The following is a 14448-nucleotide window of genomic DNA, read 5'->3' as shown; positions in this document are numbered from 1 at the left end:
TATAGTGTTTTAAGTGGAGAAAGACTTGCGATTTGCTGAAATGCCTTGACTTCTTCCTGAAGCCAGCTTCCCCTCCCCAGGAGTGTTTCCTAACCCTCCCATTCAATGAGTGAGCCCTAGAGAGAGTATGAATGTGATGTAGCTTATAGCTCTATAATCATATTGAGTTTATGACTGAACAGGCCTCTCAACTGCAAGCTACATTATGGTGCACAGAATATTTCTTTGATATTTAGTTATCTAATGTGGTTGATATACAGTAAATGTCGTAGCACTTTCTGCCTGGTTTATCTTCTTTCTCCCTCCTGCATAGACTGCTCTAGAAAAACTGGAAGGAGAGTTACAGGAAGCCAACCAGAACCACCAGGCTTTGAAGAAAAGCTTCCTAGAACTGACGGAACTCAAGCATCTACTGAAGAAAACCCAGGACTTCTTCGAGGTCATTATTTGGGGACCGTTTATTAAAAGGCCCTTTCCCCCAGAGCCTCAATTTTCCATGTTGAAAACTAGCGGGTTTGGAAATAAATAAATCACTCTGTTTCTGTCCCATGACTAGGCCGTTGGTGAGGGGGAGAGTATTCTGGGTGGAATGTGGCACTGGATGAACTGAATGCAAGACTGTCGTGGCGCTCATTAAAAAGTATGCATCCACAGTGGCCGGGGCAGAAGTGGAAGTCAGAACAAACCACAGTTAGTTTGAGCAGACTTGGGGCTTTCGTAGGAAGAGACTGGAGAAGCTTTTTGATCTGTCAGGGAGCACTCTACTTTTTGAATTCTGTTAAGCATTTGTGGAAAATTAAAGCTTCATTGAAAACAGACAAAACTTTGAGATGTGGAGTGCTTTTAAGGTAGTCTAAAAACATTTAAGTGAAAATAGTGGTTCTTTGACTTTCAGACGGAAACCAATTTAGCTGATGATTTCTTTATTGAAGACACTTCGGGTCTCCTGGAGTTAAGAGCTACGCCTGCATACATGACCGGAAAGCTGGGGTTAGTGCAACTCCATGTTCTGACAGTTACTTGTAGATGGGTCCCTGGTCTGTAGCTCAATGCCTGGTGTGTGATAGATTTCCCTGAGTGTTTGAGTGAATGAATGAATGAACACACAAATAGCCCCTGGAATAAGACTATGTCACATGAATATAGAGCCTGCACACAGTAATAGACCCAATAACCTTTTCGGGTTGGTGGAGTTTGAGGTAGTGTTACCTTCTTGTTAAAGGTGATATTGACATTCTTGAGCCTGAAAAGTGCAACGTTTGCATTGTGGGAAAGACGCGGGATAACTGTTCAGATGGGTTTTCTCAACTGTTCCCTGGCTTTGGAATGAGGCTTATGGGGTATATGTTTTTTCCTTATCTTTGAAATACTGCTTTGATGATCAATAGATTTTGAGCTTGAAGTTTGAAGTATAATTGCAAATGAGTAGTTATGCAATCAAGTTATCGACAAGTAACAGTAATGTGATGCGATTGTGCCTATCGAAATGTGTGGTGATGGGAGGTGGAGCAAAATGGCGGGGTGAGCGAAATGTGTGGTGATTCCAAATGGTGGGATTTCATTGAATGTCCAAGTAAAATTGATGAATTGGTAGAAGTGGTGAGTTTTGGAATTCTAGTTTTTCATTCAGTAGATACTTGGAGGCCTGTCATTTGAGGCACTGGGCATTAAATTTGAAATTCAAAGAAAAATATGTATTGAAAATATTTGATCAGAAAGTAATACAGGATGAATGTACATTTAAAGCAAGAGATCAATGAAAGCAACCATTTTAAGGTTGATATGAAAAATTTGGGTCAGAAATTATCTAGATACCTGGATGATGGTAAAATGGAGATGTATAAAAATCAGTGTGTTTCACTCTTAGTACATTATTTGTAAAAATGCATACTGACCATCATTGAGCATTTTGAACATTTGTTTCTTTTAGCCACAATGCTATAATGAATGGTTATCATATTTTTAAATGCAAATAAGTGAATACATAGTATTGGGATGATTAAGGAAACTTCAATATGTCAAGGAAACACAAGGTCACAAGGGACTTGGGGGAAGTCGGGGCTGGGATGCAGAGTGGCCTTGTGACCCCTGCCAGGTAGAGCTGTGTTGTTGCCTCCTGCTCAGGGGGAGGTGGTCCTTCATCTTATGGTTGCACATCTTCACATCCTAACGGGGCCTCTCCCTGTGCCACACTCCACATGCCTCAGTAATGTCTCCTCTCCTGACTGCCCAGGTTCACGGCCGGCGTGATAAACAGGGAGAGGATGGCTTCCTTTGAGAGGTTGCTGTGGCGCGTTTGCCGAGGAAACATCTACTTGAAGTTCAACGAGATGGACATGGTTCTCGAGGATCCCGTCACAGTGGGTATCTCAGGCTGAAGAACACTTTCTCTTAAATTTCCTGTATCCCTCACCAGAGGGGTTTCATTCTCCCAAACACTGACATTTTACTTCTATGAAGCTAATATATATTTTCTTCCTCCTTTCATTTCTTTTCCTTTTTTTTTTACCTTTGAAAGGTCAATTCAGGGACTGATTCTTTTTAACACCTCATAAATGTTCACTCCTCCAAGAAATTTAGCTATACTAGTTCCTAGAAACTTATCTGCACCAGCGCCACACTGGGCAGCAGCTGTGTCTTAATCACAAGGAACTAAGAAGTGATTTGGGTCATTGCGCTCAAGCTTCAGCGTGCACAGGGGCTTGAGAGTGACCTGGGGATCTTGTTAAAAGGCACATTCTGATTCACTGGGTCCGAGGTGGGGCCTGAGATTCTGTATTTTTAACAAACTTGCTGAATGATGCTCTTAGTTAATGGACCACACACTTTGAACAAGGATTTTGAGGGGCTCTTCACTGAGTGCCACACATTTGTTGTTGTTAATTCTGTAGGGTTTTGCTTCCTCCACCCTTCCAGTTAGTATTTAAGTCCACTTTTTAATTCCAAGAAGCTAGGCTTATTTCTAAAAGAGTCATAATCTTTTCTGGAACAGAGGTTTAAAAATTAATTTTAAGTTTTATTTAATGGAAAACGACTTTACAGTTAAATTAAATGCAATTTAAAATAAGAAGGAAGCTTATAAAAGAAAAACACAAACACCCGCCACTTTAACGTCTTTATTTTTATTGTTCCCTTGTGCTGTTTTTCTCTAGTTCTTAGCCATAGGTTGGTATAATTTAATACGGTTGTAGTAATAACATAGAAATCATTTTTTCCACTTTCCCTTCATTTTAAATTTCCCCCTTTGTCACTATTTGTCCTTTATAAATATTATTTTAGAATTTGACATTGAGTCATCACTTTTCATTGTCATGTTTTGACACGTAATAATCATGGCAGTAGAGAGTATTTATAGAGTAGACTTCTGGAAAAAGATGACTTTAGCCTGCTGACATTGAAGATCCACCGTACAGATAATATGAGATCAGAATGAATTCTGGGTTCTGGTGGCTCAAGAGACAGGAGAACCTAGGAGATTCAGAAAGGACTAGGCGGGGACTTCATGGATGAAGAAACCTTTGGAAATAATGTAAAGCAGGTAGCTCCCCAAATCCTAAAAGACCCCTCCTCTGCTCCAAAGAACAACTCCCAAAGAGATGATTCATTTTGATGTTATTTTCAATTGATGCCTAGTGTTTCCATTGAATTGATGTGACATTTACTGTGTTTGAACACTTTATTTCCATTTTTTTCCAGAATATAGACACTTTGATAAGCATCTTCATGCTTGAGGATTTTTATTTTCTTTTGATTGACTTCCGTGATAGGAATACTAGGAAATAGCATTGCTGGTTTAAAGGGTGTGGGCATTTTCACGGCACCTGATGGTCCTGACAAATGGCTTTTCAGTGGGGTCGTGCCTCGTTCCAATGCCCTGAGTAGTATGGAACAAGTGTGTTGGATTTGTTATAACTTTTCCAACAATGGGTTTCATAATTTTACCTTTACCCCTTAGCCCAAATGAAATAAAAGTGAAACAGTGCATTTCTTTGCTTACAGTAAAAGTTAAAACATTTTCGTATATGCTTATGAAGTATATATCCTCCCCTTTTTGTGAATTGTCAGACTTGAACTTTAAAAATACATTTTAATCAGTGTCCTTATGGGCATACAGTGAGTAACCTATGAGTCAAACATTAGACACGGCTTTACCTCTGTTAAATATCAAACACCCACTCACCCCTGAAGGTAGATGTTGTGTGCAGTTAACTGCTGAATTAGGTCAGCTATTTTTATTTTAAGACTTGCAATATCCCGGCTCCCCTCTTCTGGATGTTTCTTTGTTAACACATTTCTTAAGTGTAGGGCTGAGAGCTGAATAGAAGGCCCAGCTGTGGTCCAACGAGTGTATTGAATAGTGGGGTTGTTGCTTTAAGACTGAACTGGCCTCTCTGAGGGCCACCCCCCTGACCCCAGACTGCCTTGGTGGCCTTGCCTTCAACCATAATGAACTGTAAACTTAGATCAACTTGGAGAAGTTAAATTTTCCACTTTTAAATTTATAATTTTTTTAAACCTAAAAACAGGACCTTACATTTCTCTCTATTATATTCTAACCTGAAAGAAAAGTAATTTATTTTTACTTGTTCTGATTTCCAGAAAGAAGAAATTAAAAAGAATATATTCATCATATTTTACCAAGGAGAGCAACTGAGGCAGAAAATCAAGAAGATCTGTGATGGGTAAGAGAGACTGTTAATGGCTCTTTCCTCAGCGAGCTGGGTCAGGATTAGATAAAGAGATGTGCAGTGCAAAATACACAGGGATGGGGCTTCTTTGAGGTTATTTATTAGGGTTTTAGAGTAACTTTCCCACATTTGACAAGATAGTGTTAAAAATGCAACTGATCTTTTTTTTTTTTTTTTGAGGAAGATCAGCCCTGAGCTAACATCTGCTGCCAATCCTCCTCTTTTTGCTGAGGAAGGCTGGCCCTGAGCTAACATCCATGCCCATCTTCCTCTACTTTATACGTGGGACACCTACCACAGCATGGTTTGAGTGGTGCCATGTCTGCACTGGGGATCCGAACCAGCGAACCCCGGGCCACCAAAGCAGAACATGTACACTTAACCGCTGTGCCACCAGGCTGGCCCTGCAACTGATTTTTAATAATAGAGAAGAGGAAAAGAGAGAAGTTGAATGAGCAAAATTTAAAGGTAGATAAAAGTAGTCTTTTGGGGCCAGCCTGGTGGTGCAGCGGTTAAGTTCTCACGTTCCGCTTCTTGGCAGCCCGTGGTTCGCCGGTTTGGATCCCCGGTGCAGACATGGCACTGCTTGGCAAAAAGCCATGCTGTGGTAGGCGTCCTATGTATAAAGTAGAGGAAGATGGGCATGGATGTTAGCTCAGGGCCAGTCTTCCTCAGCAAAAAGAGGGGGATTGGCAGTAGTTAGCTCAGGGCTAATCTTCCTCAAAAAAAAAAGTAGACTTTTTTTGGTGAAGAAAATCGGCCCTGAGCTAACATCTATTGTCAATCTTCCTCTTTTTACTTGAGGAGTATTGTTGCTGAGCTTACATCTGTGCCAGTTTTCCTCTATATGTATGTGGGATGCCACCACAGAATAGTTTGATGAGCGGTGTGTAGGTCTGCACCTGGGATCTGAGCCCATAGACCCTGGGCTGCTGAAGTGGAGGATGTGAACTTAACTACTACACCACCAGGCCGGCCCCAAAAGTAGACATGTTAACCATTTCAGCTTATTCCTTCTCACACCCTTTATCAGCTGCTAAAGAGTAGGTAAACCTCATGCTAAGTTTCTGATTTTATACAATTGTCTTGTATCCAGCCCCTTAGGTGCTGAAATTACTCAGTAGAGATTAATCATTTCTGCAGGGAAGAAGAGCAAGTCAAGCCGGTAATCTTATATATGAAACAGCTCACAGGTTTCATGGTTTGAATGCAGCTCATTTATATAATAAAACCACAGCTTCAATTCAAATAGTGCGAGTGAGGTGTTGGGAACCCTTCTGACTGGGACTCATTTTGACTGACAAGGAGGCACTTGTTTTGGGAAAAAGTGGCCATCTAACTGAAGTCAGCAAATGATGGCTTAGCAGAAGAGGACGTGCAGAATGCTTTGCAGTAATGACCCATGTGTGTCCTTTGGAATGCATTAAACTCAGGTTTCGAGCCACGGTATACCCCTGCCCAGAGCCTGCGGTGGAGCGCAGAGAGATGCTGGCTGGCGTCAACATGAGGCTGGAAGATTTAATCACCGTGAGTGAGGAGTTCAGGCGCGTGACCTGAGTGGGGGCTGTAGATGGGCTATCTCTGCTATTTCCATTAAGTCCTGTCCCCGGGGACTCTTGCTGGAAGGCTGGCTGGAATGTTCGCTATGCTCTTCTGGCTATTGCTGCAGAAAATTTCCTAACTAGAAAACAGTGTTCAATAAGCTAGAGGTGATGATTCTGCATGTCAGTAATGCTTTGTCTGGACTTAGAATTGACCACAGCCCTAGTCAGCCCCCGGGTGGCCACCCCAGTCTGATAAAAGGAGCCCTTTATTGCCAGCCTAGCCTAGGGCACAGCTATGACACAACTAACTAGCCAATTAAGTTGAACAACCAGTCTGACCAATTCTTTTTCCACTGAATTGCCTAGTTGTTTGAGCCAACCAATTAATTTTGTAAAGGCAATGAATCTCGTTTCACCATGTGAACACACCCCAAATTCATATCCTCTTGTAAAGTCTGTCATCACCCAGAGTAGCACTCAACACTTACATGATTAGAACACTTTCTTCCATCAGCTTTGAAAGTAATCACTCAAAGTAGGTCAGCCTCCATCACATTGAATATTCTAGATCAGTGCTGTCCGATAGAACTTTCTGTGATATAGGAAATGCCATATAATCTGCAAGTCCAGTGTGATAGTCATGAGCCACATGAGACCCTTGAACACTTGACACACGGCTACTGCAACTGAGGAACTGAATTTTTATTTAATTTTAATTAAATTTAAATTTTAGTACCTGCACTTGGCTGCTGTATTGGTCAGCACCGTTCTGGATCCTCAGTGAGTGTGTTTAGAAATTAGGGGAGTGTGTGTGAGTGTTTCAAAGCTCTCAGGCCAACAGACATTTTACCTTCCCAGAAAAATCTGTGTTTAATTTCTTTAATCCTTTCTGTTCCCTCTTGGTCACTTGCCAAGGAGACTGTGTTTCCCTGAAGAAATTACCCTTGGAGTCCTTTTCCCCAAACACTCCATGCTAGATTTTATGGAAACTCCATGAGAAGAATGGAAAAGAAGTTATGCTCAACTTCTGCTTGTGTTGAGTATGACTTGGGCAGCCACGCGTAAAGGTTACTGGAAAGGGTTACTCTGTTGTAACACCAGAACAAAAACTAATTGCATTAAACAAATTCTGTGTGGGCCTAATGGTTCATTCCTTCCTTCCTGCGTTAATTCTCTTGTTTATTGGAGACCACGTGTTTTAAGCATTTGTGTCCTAGGGCTTATAACAAAGGACCACAAAGTGGGGGGCTTAAACCAACAGGAATATATTCTCTCACCGTCTGGAGGCTGGGAGTCTGAAATCAAGGTGTCACAGGGCCATGGGCCCTTGGAAGGCTCTAGGAAAGGATCTCTCCTTGCCTGTTCTGCTATGATCCGAATGTTTGTTTCCTCCCAAATTCATAGGGTGAAAACCTAATGCCCAAGGTGATCGTATTAGGAGGTGGGCCCTTTGGGAGGGCAGAGGGATTAGCGTCCCTATGAAAGAGGCCCCAGGGAGCTTGCTCACCCCTTCCGCCATGTGAGGATAGAATTTGAAGTCTGCAACCTGGAAGAAGGCCCTCACCCGACCACGCTGGCACCCTGATCTCAGACTTTCAGCCTCCAGAACTGTGAGAAATAAATTTCTGTTGTTTATAAGCCACCCAATCTATGATATTTTATTCTAGCAGCCTGAGTAGACGAAGGCATCTTCCTGCCTCTGGCGGTGGTTGGCAATCCTTGGTGTCCTTGGTTTGTAGATGCATCACTCCGCTCTCTGCCTCCATCACATAGGGTGCTCTTCCCTGGGTGCCTCGATGTCCAAATCTCTGATAAGGACACCAGTCAGTAGATTGGGGCCCATCCTACTCCACTATGACCTCATCTTAACTTGATTACACCTGTGAAGACCCTATTTCCAAATAAGATCATATTCACAGTTACCAGAGGTTGGGACTTCAACACATCTGTCTGAGAGACACAATTCAACACGTAACAATAGTACTCTAAGGAATTTAGAAGGAAGACATAGTCTTTGCCTAAGGGTTTTAACCCCTAGTAGGGGAGGTAAACTGCTCATGAGAGTTAAAGGTCGCATGAGAGCTGCGGGCCAGCGGAGGAGCCCAGAGCCACTATGGCTGATGAACCTGCATTTTTCCCACATTGCCCGACATCTCCATAAGTGTGCCTTGTTGTCTTTGTGTTGTGTTTTGCCCAGGTCATAACACAAACAGAGTCTCACCGTCAGCGCCTCCTGCAAGAAGCAGCTGCCAACTGGCACTCCTGGGTCGTCAAAGTGCAGAAGATGAAGGCCGTTTACCATATCCTGAACATGTGCAACATTGACGTCACCCAGCAGTGCGTCATCGCTGAGATCTGGTTCCCGGTGGCGGACACCGGGCGCATCAAGAGGGCCTTAGAGCAAGGCATGGTGAGCGGCAGGTGGAGAGGGGAGGGCACGAGTCACGTCACGCCGTGCAGCCCGCCTTCCGGCACGCGAAGGTTGTCAGCCCCCTAAGGCACATGAGCTTCACAAGCCAAGTTGGTAGGACTGTCTCCTTCGCCTTTGTACCTTCAGTTCTTAACCCAGTGCCAGGGCACGGATCAGAAACTCCTTTTCTTCTCAGGGTTTGACAAATATTCAGCATTTCTTTGCTCTTCAGTGAGCGTGTCTTGAGCACTGATGTGCCACTCACTCTGCTAGTTATGACTGAAGGTACCATCCTTTACCTCATGAAGGTCACGGTCTAGCTGGAAAGACAATAATCAGCTGCCTGTAATCGCAGCCCAATGACTAGATTGCTCGCTGTGTGCCAGCAACTGTGCTAAGCACTTCAGTACCTTATTTAATCCTCACAGCTCCAGCTCTCTTCATTCATCTCTAGATGTGCACCGTGTACCAGGAACTGATCGAGGGCTATGCTGGCAGAACCAGGCCCCACTCTGATAGACTTTCTAGGAAGGGGGGTGGACAGTAAGCATGTCCATAACTATAGGACTTCAGGCAGGGATGTGTGGTGGGCAGAAAGTAAAGCAGGGGATGGTGACAGATGGGGTGAGGAGTGTGGGCTTGTTCTGATCCCCTATTCACCCCATTGGTGAAGGAGAGAACTTCTGCCTCAAATAGTACAAGATGGCCAAACACACGACACCTGACACTGGACAGATGAGCTTGGTGACAGTTTATTAGTCAGGTTCATAGCCCGGGGGAGGAGGACTCCACATGCCGCAGAAGGCCACATCGAGTTTGCACTCAGGACCTATACTTGGGAATAGAATGAACCAGCAGGGCCATGAAAGGCAGGCTTTGAGTGATGAGAGGGCGGAGTGACCCCTGGTTTCCATGGAGGATGTGAGTAGCTTGCTTGAATAATTTTCTGGGGTGGCAGAGAAGTGAAACCCATTAGGTTGAAGACCGCTCCGTGTGCACCTGGTCCGGCTGGTAGGAGAACTAGCCGGGTGGGGAGCCCTTCCTGCTGAGTGGGCAGCATATCTGGTGAGAGCAGAGGAGCTCATGGCTTGGCCCTTGGGGCCCTGTGAGACTCAAAGATGTCAAGGCAGCACTCGGAATTTTAGGTTTTACATCACTGTTCTAGGGCTGTTGCTGGAGGAGGCCCCCGGAGCAGGCGGCCTTGGAGCTGACTTCCCTAAATGTCCTGGGAAGCTTCGGGCTGGTGGGAGGAAGAGCTGCCCCACTGACGGGTCTGAAGGTGGACGCTTTGAGGGGGTATTGGACTAGGAGCTAGGAGCTCTCTTTATCCCCTTTGCACAGATGAGGAAATTGAGGCACGGAGAGTAGAAGTAACTTGCCCAGGGGCCTATAGCCAGGACGCAGGATTTGAATGTCCCCACATCATAGTCCAACAATTACCCAAAGGGGGCACTACAAAAGAGCATTTCCCCCAGACTGGGAAGGGCAGGGGCGCTTCCTGGAGGAGGTGCTGTGCGAGCTGAACTGGCAGGGAGGGCAGTGAGCAGGTGAAGAGTGAGGGGAGGAGCGTGTGGGGCAGGACCCCCTGGAGGCCAGGGGCTGGAGAGAGGCAGCTGCAAGTTTAAAGCATGAGAAGGTCAGGGGGAGGCCTGAAGGACTGTGTGGTGGCGTAAGGGGTCTGGTTTTACCCCATGGCACGCCCGTGCCGGAGTGACGTGATCCAGTGTGCATTTTAGAAACACTTCACTGCAGTGCGAAAAAGAGTCTGGGACCATCAGGGAGGGCTTGTCCCAATGTAGGGATGTGAACTGAACGGTGTCATCTTTTAATCATGAAGGGTCAGACTCCTTCAAGGCTGGTTATCATGAGCATCATTTGCCAATAAGCAAAAAGCACTTACTCTGTGCCAGACATTATGTCAGCTGCTGGGGGACATGTTGGAAAAAAGGGAGGCAGCCACAGCCCTTGCCCTCTTAGTCACACACATGAAAAGATGTATAACGATAGAGTAAGGAACTCCTCCACTTGCTGTGTGACCTTGGGGAAGTTGCTTAATCTCTCTGTACCTTAGTTTCCTCATCTGTAAAGTGGCTTGTGATCCCTACCTCTTGGAGTTGTTAGGAGGGTTGATGCACATTCATTTAGCTGGTGCTAAGTCCCACTGAGTGTGTAGGTGGAAAGTTCTGTTGGAGTTTGGAGTGACCAGAAGGTTCCTGGGGAGTGAGCCTGGAGAATGTCAATGCTTGGGTAGGTGGAGAGGGGAGATGGTAGTGTGGAGTAGGCTGATTTCCATGGAGAGGTAGACGGGGAGAAGGTGGGAATGGAGGATGAAGTCAATATTGGAAAGAAATCTTGATTATAAGACTTAAGAGTTGTGATTTCATTCTTCAGAGAATAGGAAGCCTTTGAAGATTTTTGAGTAGGAGGGTAACATGACGAAAGGAGTGCTTTTGGTTCCTTTTGTTTTATTAAGGGATGATGCTATCTGGAGTGTAAGGTAAAAGGAAGGGAAAGAGGCTGGAGGGAGATGGTGAGACTCAGGGCCAGGCTGGAGGCTGTGGGAATGGAAAGAAGAGGGATTTGAAAGGCACAATTGGCAAGATTTGGTGATTGATTGATTGACTCAGGAGAAGGGACAAGTCTGAGGATTCCGAAGTTTCAGGAATCTGGAGAATGGAGACTGCTGCCAAGGCGTGGAGGTCAAGGGAGGCCCTGGCTTTGGGGCAAGTTGATGAGTTCAGTTTTAGGCTCTTGGATTTTGTGGGGTTGCTGAGACGTGAGAGTTGAAAGCCTAATCAGGCGATTTAAAACGAATTGAAATTTGGGAGAGTGTCAGGGCCATTTGGAAGACAGGGATAAATTAGGAAAATGGATGGCTCTTGAGAGACTAAGTGGAGAGAAAGGAAGAGTGGAGAGCCTAGAACTGAGGCATAGCATTTGCAGGAGGAGGAGAATGGAAATTGCCAGAGAAACAGGAGGAACTCTCCTGTCTTAACAGCTCTCCTATAAGATAAATTAGATAAGTACTACGAAAGTATTAACTTTTACAGATGAGATCATGAGTCTCAGAGAGGTCAAGAATTGTCCCACGCTCACCCAGTAAGCGATGGCAGGAACTGGACCGTGATCCACGTGCCAACACCCAGCCCGCGGCTCTCTGCCTTACGTTTTTGTCACATGTTCTTTTTGCAGGAACTAAGTGGCTCCTCCATGGCCCCCATCATGACAGCAGTGCAATCTAAGACAGATCCTCCCACATTTAACAGGACCAATAAATTCACAGCTGGCTTCCAGAACATTGTAGACGCTTATGGCGTAGGCAGTTACCGGGAAATAAACCCAGGTAAAGGGGCTGATGTTTTGCACAACTGGGCAGCTCAAAAGTGAGAATTGGGTAAGCTTTACCCCTGAGGTGACCTATGAGGTGGACTGCTTAAAACTGGGACATTCCTAACGTCTTATTTGGTTTCCTAATGCCTTGCATTGTCTTCTGTAAACCATGAATAGTGATTTCACAAATTGTGAAAGATTGGTTCTTTGTCAAGATTTCACCTGCTTCTTTAAACCACAGCGTCATCAGGCAGCTGAATTCAGTTCTTATTTCCTTACCAGTTCAGTGGAGGTCATCCCTAGGCATATTCGCAGTCCCATAGTTACTGTGTGGGAGAGATGGGGGCACGCAGAACTTGGAGTCAGAAGACTGGATTCTTAGTGCCCCAAGCTGTGTAATCTTGGTAGCCTGGTTTGTGAAATAGAGGGGTAGACCAGATGCCCTTTCGCCAAGCAGTTCATAGTGCTGTTCTTCTCTAGCTTGAGTCCCAATATAACTTGTGACCTGTAAGACAGGGGCCCCGTAGGTTGAGGGTCCTGTGAGTAAATGCTGGAAGTGTGTGATGCATGTGAATGGAGGGGAAACAGACGAATGATGGTGTTGGAAAGAGTATAGAAAGAACTTAGAGATAGAAAATTGGTTTTAAATCCCATTAAATTTTGCAATCTTGAGCAAGTCACTTAACTGCTCTAAAACTCAGCTCATCTGTAAAGTGGGGAATAATAATGCTAACTCGTTGGTGAGTTAATGTGTGTGGGAGTAAGCAAGTGTTGGGGGTGGGGCTGGTGAGGGAAGATAGACTCAGAAAGACACAGGGGAACCTGCACGTGGATCATGGGGTGTGATAGAGAATCTTTGGTGGGGGGCTCAGAGGATGTTGGGAGGACTCAGACTGTTGGGGTCTCACCTCCACAGCTCCCTATACCATCATCACTTTCCCCTTCCTGTTCGCTGTGATGTTTGGAGACTGTGGTCACGGAATTGTGATGCTACTGGCAGCCCTCTGGATGGTCCTTAATGAAAGGTACTTGCTCTCCCAGAAGACAAACAATGAGGTGAGTGTCCTGCAAGTGTCTCGCCTTATTTCCTTGAGGTTATAAGTAGAATATTAAAAGTGCATATATTGTTTTCACCATAGAAATAACATGTTTTTATGAAAAGTAAGGGAAAGACAGTATATATTCATTGCAAAAACTGGGAAAATGCAACAATCTAACTACCTAGAGAAAAATCACAATTAATGTTTCTGTGTATCTTTCCAATTTTTTCTGTACTTAAACACAGATGTATAATTTTCAAAAATTGGGACCAAATACTGCATATTAATTTGTAGCCTCCTTTTTTTCTCTTAAAAATATCACAAATATTTTTTCATGGCAGAGCTGTTCTCCTATGATCAGCTCACAATGAGCATTCTTATAAAACACTGAGAAATCCTGAATATTGTGTCTTCATTTTTACACTGGAAGTTTCCACACCTTCTGTGAGGTCCCTTCAGAGAGTGTTGTGAAGATTGGGACAACTCAAGAGCCTGCAATGTTTCAAAGTTAATCAGTTAACATCACTTTATGTCTATCGTGATACATTTTACAAAGTGGAAACGTGCTTTTAGCTGTGATCTGACTTTTTTGTGTGTGTGTGAGGAAGACTGGCCCTGAGCTGACATCTGTTGCCAATCTTCCTCTTTTTGCTTAAGGAAGATTCACCCTGAGCTAACATCTGTGCCAGTCTTCCTCTACTTTGTATGTGGGATGCTGCCACAACATGGCTTGATGAGCGGTGTGTAGGTCTGCGCCTGGGATCTGAACCTGTGAATCCCGGGCCTCTGAAGCAGAGCACCCAAACTTAACCGCTACACCATCAGGCTAGCCCCTGTGTTCTGAAGTTTAAGAATATATGTAATCTTTAATTACAAGTTGACCTAACTAGAGCTAGTTCCATGATGTCATAGTGAGTTAACCATAAGCAAGGTTAGTCAACCTTTGACTTATGACCAATATAGTTTTTCCACAACAAGCATTTTAACAGATGTGGTTTCCTATAATAAATATTTGAAGTCTCCTAGTTACACTTGAGCAGTTCTAAGAGTGATTGGTTTACATGGTCCAGTATTACCAGAAAGCACTTTCCCTTCTTAGTGGATGTGCTTAGACAGAGACTCAGTTTTATCATGAAGACCCACAATGAGTACGGATGATGTGCCATAAGATTTAGCAGCCATATGAGGCTAGCTCAATGCTTCTCTCCCAGAAACACTTGCGACAACAGCAACTCACTTTCAAGTCTCTTCCTTTACAGGTGAAGCCTCAGCTTCTGCTTCAGTTACAATTTCTAACCGAGGCTGAATTAAAGAATGTGAGGCTCTGTGGTTTTCCACAATAACAACTCCCAGTCTAGAACTTTTCTGATTCACCTGTGTAAGCTTGGGAAAATGTTGGGTGTGCTCTTTCTATTTGTACTGCTTTCAGGTCTGCC

The 14448-nt window shown here is 44.3% G+C and overlaps 1 protein-coding gene across 3 annotated transcripts in view; it reads left to right on the top strand.

The window, feature by feature from the left end:
• ATP6V0A4 (ATPase H+ transporting V0 subunit a4) overlaps nucleotides 1-14448 on the top strand; it is a 72807-nt gene that overhangs the window by 32132 nt on the left and 26227 nt on the right. For all 3 annotated transcript variants that reach the window (XM_070617849.1, XM_070617850.1, XM_070617848.1), the window contains 8 exons: nucleotides 314-439; nucleotides 896-990; nucleotides 2234-2360; nucleotides 4600-4682; nucleotides 6122-6215; nucleotides 8430-8642; nucleotides 11835-11985; nucleotides 12889-13028. In XM_070617849.1, the coding sequence (XP_070473950.1) occupies nucleotides 314-439; nucleotides 896-990; nucleotides 2234-2360; nucleotides 4600-4682; nucleotides 6122-6215; nucleotides 8430-8642; nucleotides 11835-11985; nucleotides 12889-13028 (1029 nt within the window). The remainder of the gene's footprint in view (nucleotides 1-313; nucleotides 440-895; nucleotides 991-2233; nucleotides 2361-4599; nucleotides 4683-6121; nucleotides 6216-8429; nucleotides 8643-11834; nucleotides 11986-12888; nucleotides 13029-14448) is intronic.

The sequence above is a fragment of the Equus przewalskii genome, chromosome 4 (genome assembly GCF_037783145.1).
Source record: "Equus przewalskii isolate Varuska chromosome 4, EquPr2, whole genome shotgun sequence".
NCBI lineage: Eukaryota > Metazoa > Chordata > Mammalia > Perissodactyla > Equidae > Equus > Equus przewalskii.
This window is presented reverse-complemented; position numbering and strand designations above follow the sequence as displayed.